The sequence below is a fragment of the Asparagus officinalis genome, chromosome 7 (assembly GCF_001876935.1).
Source record: "Asparagus officinalis chromosome 7, Aspof.V1, whole genome shotgun sequence".
NCBI classification, from domain to species: Eukaryota; Viridiplantae; Streptophyta; class Magnoliopsida; order Asparagales; family Asparagaceae; genus Asparagus; species Asparagus officinalis.
Genome location: NC_033800.1, coordinates 58331716 through 58357362, shown reverse-complemented (window position 1 = coordinate 58357362; position 25647 = coordinate 58331716). Strand labels below are relative to the sequence as shown.

The window sequence follows — 25647 nt, the reverse complement described above, 5'->3', positions numbered from 1 at the left end:
ATTGTTATAAATTTGATTCCCTTGCATAACCAACCACATTCGCCTATAAACAAATTTCTGACTCATAATTACAATAACACCCCCCACCCCTCTCTCGCAGCATGTTCCTAAAGCCAAAATTAACTTAAGGAAACAGCACTTCAATATTGCTACATCGTAATTTAGATACAGGTTCCTGTACTCCTGTAGAACATCAGCAGTAACAAAAGAGAATACACAGTTGACGTTTACATTATCAGTAAATAAAAAAATTGAACATTAGTTGCAAATTAATGTATTTACATGACTTCCCAAAATCGATACAAGGATATTTCTACAATAGCATACATTCATTTTGCACATGGCATTTTATTCTTCAAGCAGCTGACTTGGGTATTTTGAACTGCTTTTTAAGAAACTGAGAAGCATCAGAATCATTTCTGTGGCACAAAACCCTCAGAAGAGTTTTTGAATCAGCACCAAGTCTGCTCGTGTTTCCTTGGGTGACCTCTTTCAAATCTTCGATCAGGACACGAGTCTGCATAACATCATGTGATCGATTTTGTAGTTAATCAACATAAACTATAAGGTCATCTACAAAAACATGAAAAAGAATAATAAAATAAAGGAATCCGGCTTTGTATTAAACATGTCAGTTAACCTTAGATTGATGGTATACTTTGTTGAGAAAAAAATATTAGAGCTTGGTTAATGTTTGGAAATCAGAAAAAGTACTACAGGAGCCTATCACAGTGTATCATAATCATCTATCAAATAGCTAATGCCCTCGTATGGACTTTTTAAATCAGCGATTAGACTTACATAATCATGTCATTCTAGTTGTTCAAACTACTTTGAACTAAGATGAATCCAGATATGACACCTCAAAGCTGATTAAATATACAGCATATCACAAACTTATATATTGGATAGCTTCTGCTTATGTATGTACTGTCTAGCTTATGTATGTACTGTCTAACAACCAGTGTTTTGGACTTATATTATCATGCCATTTTGGTCGACTGAACTGTGGGGAATAAAATGAGTGCAGATGTAATACCTCAAAGCTGATCAGTTTTATAATGGGGCGTACCCTTGCCACCAAGTTTTCAACGGTCCCTCGAGGCAACCCATCGCCACCCGATATAAAAAATTCCTGCAAGTCACAAGGGAAAAAAAACTTACATCAGCACAAAATGTTGTTTCTTCTAAGGTCACTTGACCCCAGTTTTCAACATTAATTGTACACATTTTTAATAGAAATCATTACTGTTTCCAATTTTTACCAAAACACAACCGACTCATCTTACAATGAGATTAAAAATAGTAAGAAATAAAATAACATAGAATACAAACAAACATCATGACAGAAAAAACATTGAGGTTTTAAATTTTCTGTAGACAACCGAAAACAAACAAATTAATTACATGGCAAAGAAGATAAAGTAAAATTACAAAAAATAGTATTTGCAGTTATGCATTCAACATTTACAAAGCCACAAAGCAAATACCTTCAAATTTTCGAGATCGCTTGAGTATCACCCTTAGTAGGCCATCCTACATTTTGAAATACTATTTAATATCCTAGAAAATCAAGATTACTGAGGTTTTTTTAACAACTCTTAGTTCCCTACCAAGGAGGCTTGAAGAAGCCCTTGCACTATGCGATCCCGGAGTGGCTCAACAATGACATCACAAAGTTGATTTAAAACCTGTATACAACTCCAATATGAAAGAGAATCCATGCTAAGAACTAGATCAATATAGAATTAAAGATACAAAAATAGGGAATAACTTGTAATCAAGTCAAAGAATGTCAAAAAAAATAGCAGTTAGTTGAAGTTGCAATAATTTGGAGGAATATTCCTCTTTGGTAGAATTTATAAAAACTTCCAGCGCATAAACAATTAATATATGCCAGGAGTCTCACAAGTACTTCAAAGCCACAATAACCTATTAACTCATAAGTTGTCCTGAAAATACTTCAAGATCTCTGTAGCACTTCAGCAGTTTGATGGTGTTAAGGCATATATCATGGAGATCTATAATGTTATAGTCATATTAGGAATAATTTATTAGGAATATATGGTTGAGAGATATTAGTGATGTGATTGAGAGAATAAAGGAATACGGTAAAAACATGTTTAGCATATTCCTAATAATATGTAACATGTATTTAATTCCTGTTAGTATAAATATAAAAGATCAACAGAGCTCTAGAATTGAGTTTCTGGTTTCCCTCAGAATTAATCTCAACAGACGGGAGTTAAATTGAAGAATTTTAGGCAGTGGAGTTGTGACAACAGGCAATATGCCAAAAGTCACTTAACATTGAAAAGAAATATGTAACTAAACAGAAAAAGCTATAGCCATCTAGAGTAAAACTGTCAGCCCTTTTTCTAATGTAAATTTGCAGTCTTTAATATATACACACAGCTTACCACATCAAGTGCTTCAATAAGTGACTCCAACCTAGCCTGTGAAACACTATGTTTGTATAGATTGTCTATAAATGGTTCCCTCAAGTCCCAAAAGATGACCTTTGTTCCTGCAGAAATTAAAAAAAATAAAGTCAATTGGGTACAAACTAACATATATGGTTTCATTTCAAGGATTGCATTCAACGAAAATGCTTACCTGTGAACTCACATATTTTATCAATAGCTGCATTTATGTCTTTCCTACTCCCGCCAAATGCATCCTTCTGGATCGACACAGAGCTTCTCAACTTCTCATTTGTTGATCGTTCTAGATTCAAATTCAGAAGTTGAGTAAAAACGTTAAATATTATGCTAGACACCTACAGAAGCTTGTATCAAGTTCTTGGTCAAAGTTTTATTTAGTATAACCAAATCAAAATTTTGAACCTTGAAGGTCCATGCTTCTTGAAGTTACTAGTGATCTCCTTTCTAGGGAAGTAAAATATGAAAACAAAAAATAAAGAGTTGTAATGATGGTAAATGGTGAGGACATGTAAGTGTCAACCTGTAAATAAAAGAAGCATAGTCTCTCTCAAATAATCTACTCGGCTCTTGTTCTATCTTTCAATATATTAAGGGAAAGGTATTGCAGACTATAGAATAAATAAAAGAAATAGCAAAAGACAGTTAGCATAATGTGTTACTCCTGTTGCTGGTAGATGTTTATTTAATAGTAACTTAAGCACAATACTCTGCAAAACAATCTCCAGCAGAATGAAAATGAACAGCTGAGGACTATGTATTAAAATTTCCCAGTCGTGCAAACAAACAAGAGCACGAGAAAAGAGTATGATAACACAACATGAAATATGTTAAGTACAACAAATATTAATCACATAGAACATGGACACACACGGATACGGCTATGACAGACAATATCAACTAAGTTGACTAGTTTCCTAAAAACTTTTAAGTTGCGAATTCGCAAAAGAGAACTGCATGTAGTTGCAGTTGTTTTCCCGATACAACTGTGGCTTTTTTGAAATTGTAATTGCAAAAATGAGTCACATTTTGCAAAAATTACTTGTGACCACCTTGCTCACAAAGCATTTACCAAAAAGATCATTTTTGCAACTGTGATTACAACAAGTAGCATTTGCAGATAAATTAACATCTGCAACAGAAACTGTCTTCCAAAATTACAGCTGCAGTTACAATAGCAATATTTTACATACTAAACACTCCCCAAGTAAAGCAAACACAAAATAATAGATTAATTTTTACTACAAAGTTGTTCCTAGCTTCAGCATAAGACAAGATGCCAAATAGCTTTTTCACCAACCACCATATATCCCAAATTCCCAAGGAAATATCTCCTCCAAGAGGTAAAATTTATATATACATTTTAAGCCAGCATCGTATTAAAGTCAGTACCTCAGAGTAGCTTAGAACATAAAAGGCTTTATCTGGCACCAGTACGCCTTTATCTTTACGCCTTTATCTTCTTTAAGACGTCTAACCTAGGGAGTAAGTTGGAAACGAATAATCCTTCTTATTCATAGTTTTGCCACTCCCTTCCAGAGAATTTGTGAATTCCAATTTATGCAATTAAAATGTAACGCATATCATTTTGCATATAACTCAAGATGAATATACAAAGAATTGAAGCTCCTGTAACCAATCTTCCTCAAAAAGCTAGGATCATTGAAAAACTATTGACCTTCACATGAAATTGAGACAAATCTATTTGTTGGGTAGTTAAAAGTGAAGTAATTGTCTTAACTAAAAATAGTAGAACAGAAGGAAAAAAGAAGAAGAAGCATAGGTACATACTAATATTAATATTCTCATGTTTTTTCCTTGTCCACCGCTCGTTAATGCTGTCTTCCAGTCTATTCAACTGAGTAATTGCATACTGTTTACATAGAAAGGTCCTATATAATCAGTTCATGAACAATTACAAGAAAGAAAAGGCAAGTAATTAACATGTTATAATCCAACTTAAACAAATTGTATGAGTTATTGCAAATATCATTTTCTCATAGGACCTATTTAAAATGTTGATAATTTGAGGGACAAACACAGAAATACCAAATATGGATAACCCGATTATTAAACAATTCAGATAGGGTCAAGGTAAAGGACCAGTTGAATAAACAGGTAGGGTAGGAATATGACATACATGGGTTGATCTGGAATCTACCCGAACAATCGCCACCTTTATTCGAGTGTAGTTTTCCGGTTATTTCCCTCAGCTGTAGTATTTGTCTTTCTTCGTTTCAATTAAATTTCTTTCTCATATTTGGGTTTCAAGAATTTATGCAAGTCTTGCTCCTTCTATTTTAATTTTACTACAAACTGATTTTCAAGTTTTGATCTAATTTGATCTAAACAACTATTTGTTGCTAAATAATTCGTTTGATTCAAGTTTGGTAAATAAACTTGAAAAATAATGAATTATGAATTAAATAAAATTACATATGTAGTACTTATTTGGTTCTATGTTGCACGGATACGGGTGCAGGCACAGACATGGACACAGGTCCAGAGACAGGAAACAACAAAATTATAATAAGTTACATATCAAAATTAAAAATCTATATGAGATCGATATTGTTTTTCACTCACATGTTATGAGAACTAAAATCCTTATACTATATTTATGTTTCTTATATTGAGTAGATCATAAATTGAAAAACTGCAAGTTTTTTGCACTGTATACCTAAACAATCTTTTAAAATCATACTTATGAACTAGGAATGTGCTAAAACGAACCTGTTCGGAGTCTAATAAGTTGCATAAATTTGAGGTGAAGTGTACAATATACATTCAAGCAGTGTATCACAGGTTTTTTAAACTAAAACATATGTTGTATAATTGAGTACACATCAGACTAAATGTATGGATATATTCAAGAAGTGTCCAAGGAGTGCTGGACACGGATACGGAAAGTGTTGGACACGGATACGGAAAGTGTCGGACACGGATACAGGAGTCTAAATGAAGTGTCTGAGTAGCCTAGCTTTGGTTCAAAGTTGCTAACTAAACCTGTTACTGAATCAGCTAAAAATTAAAATAAACTTACATATAGAGTATTCAGTCGCACACAAAGTTTGGGAACTGTAAGAGCATTGATTTGACTAGAGCTTCTGTCATCAGTCACTTTAAAATCTACTACTTCCTTCTTCACAAACGACTTGATACCACTTTCTTTTCTATATCGAGTGAGAACAGGAACTTGAGGTATCAAATCTTCTTTGTCAACTGCAAAAGCAAGGACATTTGGGAAGTTCAAAATTATTTAAGCTTACACAAAAAAAAAGAGCAAAAGGAAATCATAGGATACCTCATAAACTTGTAGTTGAAAGTTGGAAGAAAATCCATAATCATTATGAGAAAGTGCAGTCAAGTTACATACATTCAAATATGTTGATGGATCAATGTAAATGTCACTATCTACTATATCAGGAAACTTATGCAGAACGCAACAGAAAATGCAGTTATGTACTGCAGAAACAATAGAAGAAAAGTTAACATATTCAAGTATTTATCATGTGCATCAGCAGAAGCTCAAGAACACATAGCCATTGCTGAATAGGAAATGCTGTAAATGAGCAGCATTACAAGTATGGACTTCTCACAAGTTAAGAAGATAAATCACATATGACCGAAAGGCAATGAGATGAACCTCATCTTTAGTACAGACTGTACAGTAGATACAAAAGCAAACTTTCCAATTTCAAGAGTAGTGTTTTTTGCAGCAGATTGAACTTCAGAGGTAAGGCAACTCAAATAAAAATATAAATATCTTACATAAGCATAAAATAATGTTGATGGAGGCAAAAACTTGTAACAAATATACTCAATATTTGTGTTTGTGGCTGTGTAGTGCGTGATAGATGGTCAAAAAAATTTCTCATGCACGAATGAATATTGTTCTCACCTATCTTTTCAACGACATGGTGAGTATAAACTTGAAATGCGTTATCAATGCCACGACAAAGGCTATTTAGTTCTCCAACCCTCATCGGCACTTTAAGAGCAAAAAATTGATCAACCGTCTGCAGTTGAAATAAGGCTTAGATTGGATGACTTTGTAATTTAATTTACATATAGAAAAGTTAACAGTTCACAAAATTTCGCATAGAAAGGCACACTTATGAAAATATTGAAACAGAATTATTGAGGAATAAATATGTAATAGAACACTTAATGGTACTAATGAAGTGTAATTATATTTCATAACTTAAAAACCACAAGTAATCATCAGAGTCCACCAACTGTTTTGATTTGTCTGACGAATAGCTTTCTCAACCATAAAAAGCAAAAGATTACATTACAAGTCAGCACAAAGACTCAGCGAAGAATATTGATAGTTCATAATCATACCAATGCTACAGGCAATTGATTTAATGTTTAGACTAATATTCTTTGGAAAAAATATTAGTAATCATGAGCGTCCAAGAAACTTGAATGTGCACTGAGATAACTAAACTAAAATGGTTACCCATTCAATGAATTAAAATGAATTTAACTATGTTGTTACCCAGTAACATTTTCTTTGTTTTTAGGACATAGCTCCCTAAAAAGTTCTCTGTTTGAATATTAGTCCCTCCCAATATCATACCCGTATTTCCTTATAATATGAGGATGTATAAGCCAGAAAATTAGCTAGGTATCACCAAGTTTGTAGTTGAATCAACAGAATCAACAGGTATTAGGCCTGTAGACATATTAATGAAGCTTTTATTTTGTTATAAAAAAAGGTATTAGGCCTGTAGACATATTAAAAAAGCCATAGATAGGTGAGCAGAGCTGGTCTGCATTCAGGTTTACAGGGTAAGCAGCCGTGTAGTGACCTTTGATTTATGGGCAGTTGAGTGCGACCGAATGTTATATATATATATATATATATATATATATAATATATATATATATTATATATATATATATATATATATATATTATATATATATATATATATATATATATATATATATATATATATATATATATATATATATTATATATATATATAATATATTATATATATATATATATATATTATGATGTATGTCGGTGATTATATTGCCAATGCCAACTAGCAGGGTAATCGGACAAAAGCTATTGAGGGATGACATGTTAGAAAATGAAGGTCAAGCAAAGAATTTATAGAAAAATTGTGTTATTCCTGTCGATCATGTCATTTGAAGATACATGACCTGAATGTTTCTGCTCAACAAATCATAAATGGCATCTATGAAACTTCTTAATTCTATAACCCTCCTTTAAGTTATGGAAAGCTAATAACTTTTTAAAGAAAATTGATTGTTCATATCAGTAAAAGTATACAAAAATGCTTGATTACAGGCATAAAAGGAAAGTTCAACAGAAGAGAAAAAACTAACGCTCAAGGCATATGGACAAGCAATTTGAGATGCAAAAAACAAATTCATATAAGTTAAACCTCCTCTATAATTCTGTAAACTTCAACAATTGAACTCCCATGTCGCTGCTGAAGGGAAATTGGATCCCAAATCTGCAAAGACATTGAATTGTATGTCAGTTTCGAGAAGTCCACAAGAAATGGCATAACAGCTGGATGATTTTTAGTGCAGAAGAAAAAGCAAACTTCGCCAAAGACATTACATATCTATACACATAGCACAAAGATTGCATCTCACTGAGCTGCTCAAGACATTATACAGCTTGAGCAAGACTGACAGGATGGAGGGTAAGAGCACTAAAATCTAATGATACTATGATAATCACTAGATAGTCAGAAAGTTCACACTGTACTCTCTTGAGACGGAGACAAGAACCATCAAAACATTTGAACTTTTTTTTGGAGAGTTTATAATAGCACAGCAAGTTGAATGATAATTGTGATTGGTAAGCAAGCAGCACAAATGTCAGTCAAGAACCATCAAAACAATTGAACTGATCTTTTTCTTGCAGAGTTTATAATAGCAGAGCAAGTTGAATGATAACTGTGATTGACAAACAAGCAGCACAAATGTCAGTCAAGAACCATCAAAACATTTGAACTGATCTTTTTCTTGCAGAGTTTATAATAGTAGAGCAAGTTGAATGATAACTGTGATTGACAAACAAGCAGCACAAATATCAGTCCAAGTCATGTCATGTCCATGCCCCTTTTTCATATTCACGCTCCATAGTTGGAAACAAACCAAAGCTATGTGAATACTTAAGATGATAATACATAACTGAGTGAAAACAGCCTCTTCCTCCTTTGTTGATCACCCCCTACTCAAAAGTAGGAGTGAGGCAACAAAGAGTACTAATGACAGTAAAGGCACTAGTATCAGGAATTTTTTATTTTGAACTTTTTCTATTCTCTTTCTATTCTTATATTTCTCTTTCTTTTACTTCAATTATTTCCCACTTCCACTTTACCTTGTCACCTACCTACATCCCAACATATGGCAGCAAATGTGCCAAGGTGATCCAGTATGCAACCCCCCACCCCTAACCCCCCACCCCCAAAAAAAACATAGAATGGGGCATATCATCTTCTATAAAATTGATGAACACCTTGTGCATCATACGTTAACTTTCTGGAAACACATAATGGGAGTTTGCATATCGACATGTCGACACAAACATCATAATAAATTGAATGGAGGGCATGATCACATAAGCAATAAAAAAGCATCAAAGAAAAGATCAATTATAAGAAGAATATCAAGCATATTTTAAATAATACCAAGAACTTGCAATACAAAATATTACCTCCTGTAAAACGGCTCGTTCAACCCACCCAATAATTCGCCCTAATTGTGCATTCACCCAGCGCAAAACCAACGTGCCAGATTTGTTTTCAACCTAAAAAGGTAAGAAATAGTGAATTCCAGATAACAGAACAGGTATCAATGAGAATCCAAAGAATCAGGTAAGGAGTGTTTACAAGGTTTTAAAGAATATCAGGAAAAATTAGACAATAAAATATTCAAATAAGATAGTATATGAGACTATAACATATTTTTCAGACACTATCAAACCTGGTATAAGGTTAACTTTTGTTTGCAGTATGCATCAATACCATCTTCCCCACATGCTGATGCAATGACCATAATAACGTACTGTTCAAGGCTTTCAGCTGCTGGAAACACAGATACTGCATCCTCTGTAAGATGTTCAGTGCGATCAAGAAATGGCCTCTGTAAAAATATGTTTTGAGTAAGGCCCATAAAATCTAAGCAATCCAAGTTCATAATGGTGAAGGAAACTGAAAAGAAGCGTAATTAGTGTGTAGCACTAAGTGATATGAACTGACCAGCTTGTGACCATAAAGCTTATGGAGAAGTGAGGCAGAAACAGCTGCTGCCTGCTGATGCCATCGAGATAAAATTGGCGTGAACATGGTTGAATCTTTCTTCATAAGTTTTTTGGTCTCTTCTGCAAGAGAAGCCAACATGTGTTCATGTGCTCTCTCTGCCCTAGCCTCAATACCATGGGTGATCTTTAGGCAGAAAAACAATAAAAAGATTAGTGATCTTCTGCATCAAAAAAATAACTAATAATTATTGCCACCCCAGAACCAGAACTAAATATCATACAGGGAACTACATGCAGTGGGTGCATTGATTTCCAATTTTTTTTATATCAAGACAAGTCAAGCACAAAAAAAGGTATCAGTGTATAAAACCACCACGGACATTCAGTGGTCGAGGACCTGCAGGGTGGGATTAAATTATACATTTACGAATTTATGACATAACAGTTCCTCTTTTGAAGGCAGGAAAAAAGACAGACCCCTTCTTCAATAAATCAAAAAATAAGGCCTTAATATACATGTCATTTTTCAAACCGACAAAGTATTGCAAACATGATTGGGCATGCAACAGAATTTTACAAGGACAAACACTCCAGTCCACTAGTTGATAATAATAATTGTCCATGCTTTTTATTGATCTATCTAATCTGCAGCAGCAGTTTGCATTTTTCTTTCATGGTAAACCTAACAACCACCTATGTAGTCCTTTTTCTGGACTCAGAGAGTGGAAACTAATTAGCAAAATGATCCACATGATCTGTTGATCACCTTATTCAATTATGAGGTTTAACTCTGATTTTATGGGGACTATCATGTGCTTTTAATAAAGATAATGACAATATCGTGTTTCAGCTGCATTAAAGGGACTACTTGTCATAGTTCTTTAAACAATCATTTAATAAATGAGGAAGAAATCAAAGATAATTAAGGATTTAGGATTATGAAAATAGTTAACAATGAGTATAATGCAAGGGCAGGATGTCAACTCCCAGAAATTAAGCTCAATATATCTAAATTTACAGATAAACTATGATTTTACTTTAAACGACTGACCTTCACAAAGGCACTTTTGACAGAAGACAAGATATATGCATCGATTTGATCTTGTTCAGCCGAGATCATTGCCTGCTTTTAAATACATATATTTAGTTCGATTCTATAGATACAACTGCAAAATAATGGAATCAGGTAAAATAAAATAAAATAAAACAGTTTCAACCACATAATAAGGTAAAAGAGGAATTCTGATGGAAAAACAAATAAGTAAATGTGGAAAAGGCAACTGAAACGAAGAAAACTACACGTTATACAGAAGGCTGTTTTTTATAAACCAAAGTTTTACCCTGATTTATTTTTAAAGCCACCCACTTTCAAAATCATTCTTAGACCCAAATGCCCAAACTAAATTATTATCAAAGCTAGTTTCTGTATTTCATCAGTTTGTTACAGCCGAGAGATAGTCACGTGATGAGGACCCCCTTGTCACATCAAAAGGTGTGGGTCTAATCACTCTTATCTGTTGATAGCTCATCTTGCTAAATGAGCCGCCATCTTATAATTATCAAACCCTATATACATACATACATATATGTGTGAGGCAACCTTATTTTCATGAGTATATATGATATATATATATATATATATATATATATATATATATATTATATATATATATATATATATATATATATATATATTCAACTTAGCCAAAATATACTAACTTACACCAACATATAGCAACTTAAATGTAGCAAATTAGACAAAACTATAACAAAACACTAATTGATGAGATACAGAAACTGTGGTAAAAAATAATTCAGTATGATATCTTACTTTTGATGATTTTTTAAAGTGGATGGGATTAAAAATAAATCAGAGTAAGACCTTGGGTTTATAAATAAAAAACATTTTACAAAAATATTAGTCCTTAAAGAAACAATAAACCACGAAAGGATGCAAAAAAACCTCTTCACTTTCTTCAAGTAGAATCCTTCGAATAATCATAGTGATATTAACGATCTCAGCCATCAGAGTTGGACCCTGCAAGTCACCAATATAACTAACATCATTAAATGGAAGTACAACTAGCAGTGAAGTTTCAAGAATGCATGCTGAAAGCACAAAATACCGAAAACTTTTTATAATGGATACAAAATAACAAGTCACATAAATGTCTCAGTTGTAAAGAAAAGGATGAAATTCCAACATAAATATAAGAAGAGGATTTTACAAGTTTTCATATCAGGTAAGAAACTTTAACAACTGACAACTACCATCATCTTCTATTCACGAGACCATCAAGTATTCAGTTGAGCGTGCAGTTATAAAATTTAACTAAGGATCACAGCATATACACAATAGGGTTTTCAATATGCATTGATCAGCTCAAAAAGCAACCAAGAAAAGTACAATCCTATATAGATGTGGATAAGGTACAAAGAGCTCTTACAAAATTATGAGATTAGAGAAGAAAAGTACGCGAGACGTCTTGATATAATGGCAGCAATGTTGAAAATAGTGATAACGCACAGCGTAACGCTTACCTCCGGTTAACGTAAGAAAATAGCGATAACTCATAGCGTAACGCTTACCTCCGGTTAACGTAAAATGCAAAATAGCGTAACTCTTAATGTAGGTTAAATAATTTATTATTATTTAAATATTTTATAGATACATAACATTCAAAATCAAATAATATGAATAATCATCGCAATTCTCAAACATATCATCATAAAAATACTATCACAAATCAATAAATCATCACAATTTCATAACAAAATCAACCATGTATGCCTTAACAATCAACGGAGATGATGACGAAGTCGAATGGAGCAGCGGAGATGATGACGAAGTCGATGGAGCAGCGGAGATGATGATGAGGATGAAGACGAGGATGGCTAGCCAAAGGAATTGATGAGCTGAAGTCGAAGGAAGAACCGAAGAAGAAGATGGAGGTAATGGGTTTTGATCTGGAAGTTCTGGAGGCGACGGGAGCAAGACTTTAGGGTTTTAGGTGTGACTTTAACTTATGAAAAGTGGGCTCCACCCACTTAAACTCAATCACAGCCATCGAATTCTTTAAAAACCAATCCTAGCCATTGATCAATTTAACTTAAGCTACGCAGTGCCATGACGACACGTTACATAGCGTACGCTATGGCTAAAATAGCGTGCGTTATATTGTCTGTGCGCTATTTTCCAGCGCTATGTAGTGGTAGGGCAACGCTACGTTACGCTATGCGCTATTTTGCGCTACGGAACGCACAATTTTCTACACTGAATGGCAGTTCATGGAAAAGAAAATTAAAAAGGAAGTAGGAGCTCTAAATCTTTACCAGTCTTGGTTGTTGAATTAGTATGAAATAGAAAAGGTAGCTGATTGTATGAGAATTGCCATTATCATGTGAACATGGTTTTTCAGTTTCTCATCAACAATAACTTGATCCCAAGAATTGCAATAGCTGAAAAAAATAAACAAGGTTTGCCTACCTACTTTAATTGATTGTTATTAGCTTATTATACATCTTATTTCACCAATTTCTAGGCACTCCATTAAGTTAGTGGTGTCCAGCAAAGATTTTCTTTCTAACATTTTCTGTCTTGAATACAGTTATAGTAATCTACTCAGAAAATATGTGATAATCACACACCATCACGAGCTTATTTCAGCCCATGAAGAACTTTCGAGAATTTTCGCACTTGCCTCGATGTCTGTACAGATCCTAAATAATATTACTAACAGAATATTCAGCATGATAGTGACCATAAAACATACAACCAAGCAATATGGATTACAAAAGTTAGAAATAAGCTCAAGTTATCAAAGAAGCAAAACCTCAGAGAAGTGCAAATGGTAGTCCCCCAGCTTCTTATCAGCCCACCTCTGAATGGGTAATAGAAAAGACTGTAAGAAGTTCAAATCTTGAGAGCCATGTTCACCTTTGACTAAGCAATGAAGACTTTTCAACTTTATTCGTTCTTGTGAACTACGTTGTTCCTTCAACGGTACTTTTCGCAACTGCTCAATTACAATTTGAAGGAGCGCTTGTTCGCCTGTAACTACAAACTGATACCAGCAAAAAATTATGTTAAGGCATTCATAGAGCAATACTAATTATGAGTAGTATACCTTTATTCAGAAATTAATATAAGTTACTGAGATAAAGCAGACATGAAACAATACAGCGGAAATATGCATAAACCCTAAAATCTGAATCCTAGTCAGAAAGAGACGAACTTTAATTAGAGGGAGCTGCCACAAATAAATAGCCTGGAAGCTCTTGTCAGTTGTCACCAACAATCAAATGGATAAACAATCAGCAGAGCTTTTCCATGAAGATGAAAAATATATAGTCACCTAAAAGAGGATATCATCCAAAAAGGAAAGGTGAACAAATAGTCAAGGTCGACTAACAATGATGAGGATAAACATAACAATTACTCAAGAAATTGAAGGAAAAATTCCTTGACATGGCTAGAGCATCAACAATGCGTGATGGTTTGGATACTGGGGAGTTGAAAAAACATCATTTCCAAAAAATGAGTCGTTGCAATGAGAAAGATGAGATGGATGACAAGAAATAAACCAAGATGTAGAACATTAACAGGGTGCAACCATAAAAAAGTTACTCGTATATTATTATTGAGGACAAAATATGGGAGATCCAACTGAGGTGGTATAGGAAAGTCTGAAGAAACAAATGACAGAAGCAATGGAAATCAGTAAGTGTGCTAGTTCACAGCAATAGGAGTTGTCAAATACAATTAGAACTATAGGAAAGCCTGAAAAAGCAAATGACAGAAGCGGTAGAAGCGACATATACTAGCTGATAATCTAATAGAGGAGATGGTCCAAAAGAAGCAGGATGAAACAAAAGGGTTGTAGTTTCCGGCCAGCCCCAGAAGTTTGAAGGCTTTTTCTGTTATGTCATCATTGACGGTTGTATCTAAGTCAAAATTGCCAAGTTGCCCAATAATATCAAGTAAAATGAAATAAACTTTACATACACTGTTGGGCTTGGGCATATGATATTCCAAACTTACCAAGATTAGAAGTTGAGTATACAGAACATGTGAATACTTCTTAAAATAAGAAAACAACAAGCTACATCACAATAGATTTCTGCTTCACGAGAAGATTGTCCTTATGGCTTTTAAGTGCTGCCTTCATGACCTTGCGTTGAAGACCCCCCACTATTGATACCTTGCATTCGTGATGATCTGCGAGTTATAGCACCCAGACAGGGTTCCTGTCTTGTCATGGATGAGTGCTCTTAAGCCCAGGTCCTTGATAGATGCAGTAGTATGATCCCTTGCACTCTTCGTAATAAGAAGGAACTTCATCCTCTAAGGACGAGATGTAGGTTGCACTCTCTTTCTTCTTCTCTCTATTTATGCTTCTACATAATTTCAGGGCTGAAAAGCACTACTTTAATGAAAAGTTTCTTAAGTACATACCAATGATTTGGTAATGGATGACTTCATTATGGCATTTATTGTTCGATCCGTCATAGATTTTCTTTAAATAGTTTGATTAGGAGTGCAGTAGTTTTTATATTAAAAAATTATGAGTAATAGTGAGCTAATACCAGCTTAGAGGTTTACTCCATCAGATATGATGCTCAAGTCACCATGCAAGAGAGCATGACTTTGATGTTGCGCATGAAGAAGCCCAACTCATTGGTAGCTTACCTCCAGGGTATGGCATTCGCGTACAACTGTTTTCTGGTAAGATCATTCCCTAATGTGCTAAGGTGGTGGCATAACTTGACGGGGTTTGTCGACAACATTTGTATATTTAACTAAGTAATAAGTTGTATATGTATCTTATGAACACAATGTATATTAGTTATGAATTGTCAATAAAAGTTAACCTTCTTAAAACTTTTATTGTTGGGGCATTCACAGTCATCATTATTATTGTAGTGAACAGGTAAACCAGCTTACAAGCTTGGGTAACCACTTGTTTTTCGGTTGGGATGACATATTACGAGCATGGAGCTCTGCCACTTGTGATTAAACCGAGTGGGACCAAGTCGACTGGCTTAAAGCCTCTGTTCCACAGGTACAGGATGGCAAACTCGTATAAGGTGAGGTATAGACACGCATTTTCAAGGATGGATATGTTTGGTACCAAGCACAAATTTTGTGCTTGATAATGAGGTAGCTCATTCCCATCCACTCACTCCTTACATGGGTTGGATAATTAAAGGGTGGTCATTTTCAAGTGGGGACCATTTGAATGAGTGGATGTGAATGAGCCACCTCATTACCAAGCACAAACGCACATATACACATATATATGTATATACATTTATACATGTGTACATATGTGTGTATACACAAATACATATATAGATTTATATACATGTATATGTATATATGTGTATATATGTACATATATGTATATATTTATGTAAATGTATATATATATATATATATATAAGTACATATATGTATATATTTATGTATATATATATATATATATATATATATATATATATATACGTGTGTACATGAAATCATTATTGTTTTTTCATTCTAGTGTTATGAGAATTGAATTTTCGACTGTTATTTGTATTTCTTTAGTTATGTAGATTATAAATCAGTAAACCACTCATTTTTACACCTGATACCCAAAATACTCTTTAAAATCATAGTTTTGAACTGGGTATGGATTGAAATGTAGTCGACCTGTGTCCGAGGAGTCATAAAAAGTGTAATTGAAGTGTATGATATTTGTCCAAAAAGTGTATGACAAGTGATTTAAATTAGGAAAAGCATTACATAATTGAGTACACCTTTTCAATGAACTGTCAGTGTCTGATACAGGCACGGGTACGGTTTCATGATAGAAGTACCCATTCTACATAGCTTATGAGCTTGCCATTTGAAATCAAGATGAGGTTAACTAGCTTAGCAGTTACTGGGATCTGTCGGCAGTAATCCACCTGGCAGGGACGAGATCATATGCCTTATAAGTATGAGTATTTGCCACTTATGATCAGACCTTGCTGGGATGAGATCAATTGGCTTATAAGCACAGCAGTTTGCGTCTCGTGATCTAACATGGCTGGGATAGATTCTAAAGGTAAAAATCGGCATAGTAAAAGTTTTGTATATTATCTTCACCTGTCGAAACAATACCCATGCATAGCATGTGTCATGCATGGTCTCTGTTATTCCTAAAATTCGCCAAGTTGACTTCAGAAGCTCAATGATTTCTTCAACCTCCTGGAATGATAGGGGTAACATAAGAACCAGCTTGTTATCATGAATGTGTAGTAACGTTTAGTTTGGAATAATTTACAAAATTCAAAAACAAAATATATGAAAGGTAAATAGCTACCTCCATAAGCTTTCCCTCATCCAATACATCAAAAACGCTGCTGAGCATTTTCTCATACAGTTTTACATTAAGGTGATAGCCATCAGCCCAGTGGCATACTTCACCGGTTAGATCACCGCGAGCTGGCCTCTCAGCAAGTGAGAGTGCAATCTCTCTGAGTGATCTCAGGCACTCTGTCCGCTGAACCTCGCCAGCCGAAGGTGGAAGACACTACAAAGGATAATAATATAATAAGTAAATCACAAACAATGTTTCGGCAGGCTTACGAGTTAAAATAAATATCAACCAAAAAACAAAACTTGAAAAGAGAAAGTAATATTACTGTACCAAGTTAAATGGCATGTACCTCAGAGTCTTCAATTTTTCTAAGCAGAATCCTCAATTCATTTGCTTTGCGTCCTGATTCTCCAAATCCAACTGCAGGATAGTTTACAAGCCCTTCTTCCAGTATATTTAGCTGAAAGAACAAGAATACTATGTATATGAGTATAGTATGGAAATACAAAATTATAAAAGCACAGTGACAACTTGCCTGCCTCTTTTGCCACCGTAGGTAAGCTTTCTTGTCAGAGAACTCTGTTCGAGAAACACAACATAACAACTCTAGTGGAACCAAGAGATTATCCATTCGTTTCCCCACTTTACCTACAAGAGCATTAAGCAATCCCTGCCTTGTCCTAATATCCATGGCTTCTGAAATCTAGAGAAAAAAAAATAATGACAAAAAATTGGTTGCCAACAGTTAATCCAAGATATGTGTATATCAAAAACAAATTTTATGGTGGAATATAGAAGTTTCTCCAAATCAACAAGTATCATATGAAGCTGGTAAAGGTGAACCCTCAACAAGATGACTCGTAAAATAAGTTATTAAATGACACTTTAATTTAACAGAAGTGTTTGTGCTGCTAACTGAAAACAGGTGGAACAAGTCTTCATGGTTGCGCTAATGCTCATGGAAGTATTATGATGTTACTTAGGTGAAAAAGCTTGCTTATTTCGAGGACACCAATATAGCAATTAAATAGAGTTCATACTGTTTTAATAGTTAATCTCAGCATAAATCCTACTATTCTAAAATTACAAATTGAAATCACCATGATGCATAGGTGTGTCCTCGACTAGGTTACCTAGACACTTCGTTTTGGGTGCCGTATCCGTGTCGGACACATGTCAGACCCGGATTCACCACGGACATGTCATGGACACGTATGGTTTGAAGCAAACGCGACTTCCTCAATAATTATAACCCTAAACTAGTTTCTTTGGTATATCAAACTCAAAACGAATAGGTTTTAAAAACCGGAAGCCATTACTTAACAGATTTGAAAAATATTCATCTCATCCCATGCGATCAAAATTAAACTTTTGTTGTTAAACCTTAATTCTAAGTTTTATTTAACTTGATTCTTAATATAGATAGTAAAAGCAACATACAAATGTTAGGTGTTTTAATTCAATATTCAATCTAATGTAAATATTATATAAATACATGCATATGCATGTGTATGTATATATGCATGTGTATGTATGTGTTTGTGTGTATCCGTGTCCCCGTATCCTGCCTTTTACATATTCATATTCTCTGTGTCCTGTGTCCTCGTCCACACCCGCACCTGTATCCATGTATATGTGCTACCTAGGTCCTCGATCATTGCATAATCTAAATAGAACTTCATAAAGGAAAGCCATAGGAGGAACAGAGATAAGAAGCATGCCTCCAGTTGTGCCCTCATTATCTCCAATAAACCAACCAAACCAGGAGTGCGCTGGGATTGGGAAGTGATACTATCACTCTTGCTACGAGCGAGCTTCTTTATAAACCTAGATTTCTTCTCTTTCTTCTTTTCTTTGGTTGGCACTATGAGACCCCTACACATGAATAAATATATCAGAAAATGGATGAAAACTATAAGACGGCTAAACACATCCGCCTATATTCCATCGACATGTGCATAATTCATTGAACACCGAATTCATAGTAAGTGTAAAATTACGTATATAGGTTACTCATCATGGATGTCAAATTCATACCCGGAAGCCCCTGCAGCAGCCACAAGAATTTCATAGGCAGTTTCACGAAGATCATCATCTGTGATACCTGGAATCAGAAAATAATCGTATCAATATCCTTATCTTGATTGTTTGTTTTTATAAAAGCTCTTCAGGAAAACATATATCACAGAAGAATTCATATGAAGCTTCAATTGCAGACAAGTATTAAAATATTAAAGTACCATAATAAAAGCACTGGGATTATGCTCCTCAAGTCACTAAGTAAATGTTCATAAAGAGAGTCAAAACTATCCCAATATGAGCATCTTAGTTACCCCAGTTTTCTTTGTTCCAAATTTATGACATAAATATAACAGAGTCTCTTGAAATACAGAATCTAATGCGGGCTTCTTTTATGTATATCTTGGGTAGATTTCGATCTATCTGATGACACAGAACATGATGCAAAAGTAGAATCTTAAAGGAGAAATTTTTGTATATATAGAGTGTTGTATCTGTATTTATGCTTCATGTTGGATTATGTATATGAGAGAAGAAATCTTTTTTAAAACATGTGAGATTTGGTGGTATCTGAAATTAGGATTTGAAAGATATTTCACCACATACTTTGATTTGTGAATAGTCATAATCTACTCCCCCACAAATGGACACATGCCAGAAGCTGAACCACATCAGTTTTCATGTCTTTTTCATATCCTCCTTTCTCAATATTTTTATGCTTGGGCTTTGATCGATTTGTTAGTTTCGAGATTTTGCTGTAACTCGTGATATTGCCCCTAGAACCTATGTTGCACAGATGTGAATATTTTGAATACACTGAAATGGACACATGAATGTCTCAAAAATAAAAAATAAATAAACATGATATGACCGTCCAGAATGCATGGAGCATGACATGTCTTTACAATGGAAGATTTGTGCTATATAGCATAGTGCTATCAAGTAACCAGAATGAGAAAACATTGGTTGAGTTATCTCTCTTTCTTTTGAACATTCCCATGTTATAGCATACCGAAAATAGCTTGTGATTCAGCACATAAGTAAACAAATTCCATATACGTATGCTGAGTGCATTTAACATGATGTTTATAGATAATGATGAATGTTTAAACTACAAATGCAGGCTCAATAATATAGCAGGAGAAACCCAAGAGCGTCTAGCTGAGTTGGTAAGCTGCCTATAAGTAATAGGTCAATGTCTTAGGTGCGACTTTACTGGGGAGCACCAACCAGGAATTTAATTTCCTGGAATACCCAAGGCCCTGTATTGGCGGGTGCCCCTTAGCCCTGCTCAAGGGTTTGATACCCATGGTCTGAACAATTGTGGGTAAGTTCCCCCGTTAAACCAAAACAAAAACAAAAACAAAAACATATATAGCAGAGGAAAATTTTACATAAAAATGTTGATCTAACCATGGAAAACCTAATTATGTGTGTTGTTATTTCACATACTGGCTACAGCACAGAAGGAATCAACCTTCCCCTGCAAGTTTGCATGGGCCCAGCAAGTCTAATTCAAAAAGGTTGATGGACCTAGCAGTTCTTACTTCAGTGTGAGCAATCATGGAAGAATGACACCACTATTAGATACTTATGTTACAAAAAGATCCATTAAATGCAGTTACTCTTCTCCATATCCCCAAAGTAGGAGCAGAAACATTGCAGTTAATGCCAAAAGGGAACAAGAGAATATTGAAGAAACATATAACAGAAATGGATAATATGACTGAGGAGATCAGTGATTTAGATAACAAGAACTGCAGGATTTACTTAAACAATCTTAAAGAAATGGTAAATTTGCATATGATATCCCACGACTATATCTAGAAATGCAGCCATTCAACTTGCATACAGACATTCAATACCCCTGGATTTCCTACAGTCCTTAATGATGCAACTTTAAATCTACAACGAAGATCACATGAAATGCGCGTGACATGACATCACTGACATTACTTGTCCTAGCATTCAAAATGGTCTTTGGAAAAGTTCATCAATTTCAGGCTTCAATGCATTCCTTTTGTATCAGCATGTTTAGATTTGACACAACATATTTTGGTACTTAAATTTATCTTCTTGATCCTTGTAATGAGCATTTTTAATTCTTGCATAGTATCTTTACTTGAATAACTAAGTCTTAATAAGCACATATTTGTTGTTACTTTCTAGAATTATTTTCTTAGATATTAAAATTTTTATTACATGTCTTTGTGATGATTCCAGTGCATTATTTACCATTTTTTACTAATTTTGAACCATCTAGAGTTTCTCCTATATTATATTTTCTTAATTTTCCATTTTTCTATTCTCTTTTATTTTTGTTACCTTAGCTTTATATTTATGTTGAAATTTCCTTGCACTTTTTGATAATATTATAACCCCAGCTAAAGCCCATAAACGCCTAAAGGATACCCAACCTCTTTGCTCCACTGTACTTTCCACAACATTGTTTGGTTCAGATCCACCGCCAAAACAAATCAAACTAATTCCATTAACAATGAAATCCCCAAGGCTTAAACCTTCTCTTAGGTAGTTGAGAAACAAACACCATACTGGTCTAAAAGAGGGCTCCATGAACAAAATGGCTCACAACTTTCCCACTGACTTGTATAGCACCGAATTACTTCAATTAAGGGGTTTGGCCCAAGATTTCTCCGTTAGTTAAAGTATTAATGTGTCATTAGCTTCCCCTATCATTCTTGATGGTTAAAGTAATTGAAATATTTCTAGCTATCTGACCAGCAAAGAGATAACTAGTTAGTTGATAATTGTCAGTCAAAACACCAAAAGGACAGCTATAAGGGGTATCTGCAGGATGATAGATTGGTAATCCATGATGATTTATGTCCTGCTTAAGGTTTGAGGATATTTGAGACACGTTCAGATTATTATTCTTTTGTACCCTGATTCCCATGGACAAATTTTTAGATTCTTCTTTGGGTTTGATGGCATAGGACATTGGCAGTTATCAAAACTTAAATAGTTAGGCTACATAAGCATTTACTGGGTCTTCCTAATCAAAATTTACCTGTTTCAAACAAAGGCAATCCTAATGAGAGAGCACTAGCATCATTTGACTGTCTTCGCGATGCCCTGATGCTATTGACTTCTTCTTCATCTTCAAAATCATCAATATCGTCTATGGATAACTCTTCATCTTCTTGAGAATGGAAGGACTCTGATTTTGATAAGACTGGCATGACAGGGGCTGCTGAAATAATTGGTGTGGAGATAGGAATTGGTGCAGAATCAGGAATTGGTGGAGGTGCACGAGCTGGGGCTGAGCCTGATGATTCAGGATTTGTAACTAAAAAGAACTCTTCCCTAGATGCTGTACTGGCCTATAAAAAAAATTGAAAATAAGTTAGTGCACCTCCCTCCATCCACTGTAATACCTTAACTATTGGTTTTGTAGTCCAGTCTATAGTTGTTTATGCCACAAAAGATTCTTGATAAACACGCTGTAATATTGTATCTTACCACAGAAGGGTACTCAAGGCTATCATGATACAGCCTAATGGCTTCTGAGAGATCAAGTTCTTCACCTACATTACCAAAGGGCACGCGTAAATTCCAACTCCATGAGTGTAAAACAGAAAAGAAAATTTCATTACCTTTCCGCACACAATTAAGAACATAATCGACACTGACTTGATCTATATCCACATCATCCAGTGAAACTGCTCCAGGTGGCATTACAACTTTCTTAATTAAGTTACCCGAGAGAATATAATTAAGGAGTACATGTCGGTCTCTTCGATAGTGTTGGAGAAACTGGAAAACATTTTCCCTGAAAACGGTGGAAAATATTAGAACTAATGAGTTAAAAGCAGAAACAAATAAGCTAGCTTTTAGAGTGTATTTACTCTTCCATGGATGCTGTATAAGCTGTTTTCACTCGAATAAGTTAGCTCCCAAAGATTCTGCACCAGTCAAATAACAATTTAAGTCCTAGGTTGTCAAAATGCCAATTCACAACCCGAGATCTTGTAAAATAACCATGACAATAAAGAAATTCCCCACAAAATAACCTCAAACAGAGCACTTTCATCAGCAATTCAATCCTAACCGAGCATATTACAACTAAAGAAATCAATAAATATCAACTTTTGATTGTAAAGATAACCCAGAGCAGGTTATGTGCACAAATTAAATCTCCTCTAAAACTTTACGAAAAATCAAAGCAATGCCTCACAATGCAGGCAACAGTACTATAATGGAAACCATAAGAAGCTCAAAGCAGCAATTTTTACAAACCCTAGCTTGTCAAAACGCAACTCACAACCCAAGAGCTCGTAAAATAGCGATAAAACTCAATAAACTCCTCCAAAATAATCTCAAAAGCAGCGGTTTTCTAACACTTTAATCCTAACAAAGTATTACAACTAAAGAAAACAACAAATTCAATAAAAAACAGAAAACTTTACCAATGAAAGAGCAAATCTAGCAATCCGTTACAGGGAGCTAGTCAAAGTAGAGAACAAATGAGATCAAACAGTTGGAAATTTGATTTAATAAAGTACCTCTCGCGATGCAGCGCATCAAATATTGGATCTTTGGTATTACTATTTTTGGAAATCGGAAGAAAATGAGGAGAATGGAGAAATGGGGAAGGAAAAGGGTGAGAAAATGGTAAGTGGAGAGAGAGCGGGCGCTGAATAGAATGACTTTTCTAACGTGCGCGCCGCCCTGAGAGAGGTGGAATTAGGAAATAGGAGTGAGGATATCAGGCTACTCTGTAATGCTAGCTGTACTCGTAGAATAATGTGGGAGTGGATTAGATTTTAGGTGGGGATAGTTCACGGATCAGATTTGGGGTTTAGGGTCTGTTTGTTTGCCTTAAAAAAAATTGGGAAATCAAAGAAATTGAAAACTATTTCTAAGAAGAAATGTTTTGAGAGTGTTTGGTTTGCTAAAAAAAAGAATAAAATCAAAAAAATGGAGATGGGATGAGATGAGTTGTCATCTTATTATAGGATGATGTGAGTGATTTTTTAAGAAAACTTGTTTTGATGTTGTTTGATTGGCCAAAAAAATAAGGAAATGAATTATAAGAAACTTATTTCTTGTAATATGTTATTTTCTTTTGTTTGGTTCATTCTTTAAAATAAGAAAATAGATGAGATGAGATGAGTTGTCCTTATATTATTGGATGATGTGACCCACACTTAAGGAAATCGTTTTCCTAGCTTTTTGAGAGGAAATTGGTGGAAATAAAATATTAATGAGATGAGATGAGTTGTCACCATCTTATTGGATGATGTGAGTGATTTGAAATGATGAGATGAGATGAGTTAAGGGGCTGTTTGGTTGTTGTTGGTAAAGTTGTGTATTTATGACACAACTTGGAAAGTTATTGTCCACCTCATCAATTTTACTTTTATACTTTTCTTTGTTTGTTTTTGATTCCATTGGAATCATAAAACACTTGTTTGGTTTGCAAAATAAAACTTTAATTGTTTGTTTGGAAAGTGTAAAAAGTGGTCCCTACTCAAATGATCATATTGGTTGGAATTATTTTTTCTAAACTTCAATGTCAGCTTTCTCCTAAAATCATGTCTTTTTTTTATAAAATCACTTTACAAGTCACATCAGCATATGAAATCACTTTACACTATTTTCACAACTACAAACAAACAATTGAAATTGATGAAAGCTGACATTGGGACCCACTTTTTTACACTTTCTATCCTTTTACATGGTAAAAACATACAACCAAACGGGCCCTAAGTGATGTTATGGATGAAAATAATATTTTATTAGAGGTGATGGATGAGTTGTTGGATGAAAATAATATTTTATTAGATGTGGTGGATGTGATGGATGAGTTGTTTGATGAAAATAATATTTTATTAGATGTGGTGGATGAGTTGTTGGATAAATATAATATTTTATTAGATGTTGTGAGTGAGTTTTAGGGATGGAAATGAATGAAAATTGTACTTTTTGAGTTTTCTTGGTTTTCATTTCTATTTCTTGGTTTTTTAGGAAATAATCGAACAGACCCTCAACAGGAAACACATTTAGACGACTACGTATGAGACGCGTCTGTGGTCTATTTGCTCAGTTCATAATTCTCATTTGCTATTGTGGCGCATGTGCTTTGTACGAGAGTATATCTATTTTGTTTTTAGTTTTTTAAATTTTTTTATTGTCTGTAAAATACCGAATTGACTTGTATAGCAATAGAAATTCTGAACAATTATAAATTTTTAAATAAATAAATTGCACGATAAAATTGTGTATAAATAACTGTACAATTAATTATTATAATTTCGATAATTGTTATAATTTATTCATATAATTTATTAAAATAATTTTAATATATTAACTAATGTATTATCTTTTAAATATAATAATATTATACATAGCATAATTATAATACTATTAATAACTACATTTAAAATTTTCATAATTAGTTTATTACACTATTAGTAAATAATTCACTAATTTGTATAATTATTAAATTGCAATGTAATTTATTAATTTAAAAAACACTCTTAAAATCATTATACTATTAATACTATTATAATTAGAATAAATACAAATTGTTTTTCATACTATTATCATACTTTAAAAAGACTAAT

The 25647-nt window shown here is 34.0% G+C and overlaps 1 protein-coding gene across 1 annotated transcript; it reads right to left on the bottom strand.

Moving 5' to 3' along the window:
* LOC109851055 lies at positions 1 to 23714 on the bottom strand. Its single transcript, XM_020421170.1, is given in 28 exon segments — positions 1 to 517; positions 1040 to 1135; positions 1491 to 1510; positions 1512 to 1536; positions 1614 to 1691; positions 2421 to 2527; positions 2617 to 2727; positions 4233 to 4314; positions 5485 to 5663; positions 6343 to 6460; positions 7867 to 7938; positions 9153 to 9245; positions 9422 to 9580; positions 9697 to 9882; positions 10750 to 10821; positions 11662 to 11736; positions 13532 to 13762; positions 16828 to 16929; positions 17045 to 17254; positions 17391 to 17501; positions 17577 to 17744; positions 18763 to 18916; positions 19079 to 19145; positions 22089 to 22401; positions 22541 to 22605; positions 22675 to 22850; positions 22927 to 22983; positions 23584 to 23714. Coding segments are annotated over 27 exon segments (3240 nt in total). The 5' UTR covers positions 22935 to 22983; positions 23584 to 23714; the 3' UTR covers positions 1 to 355.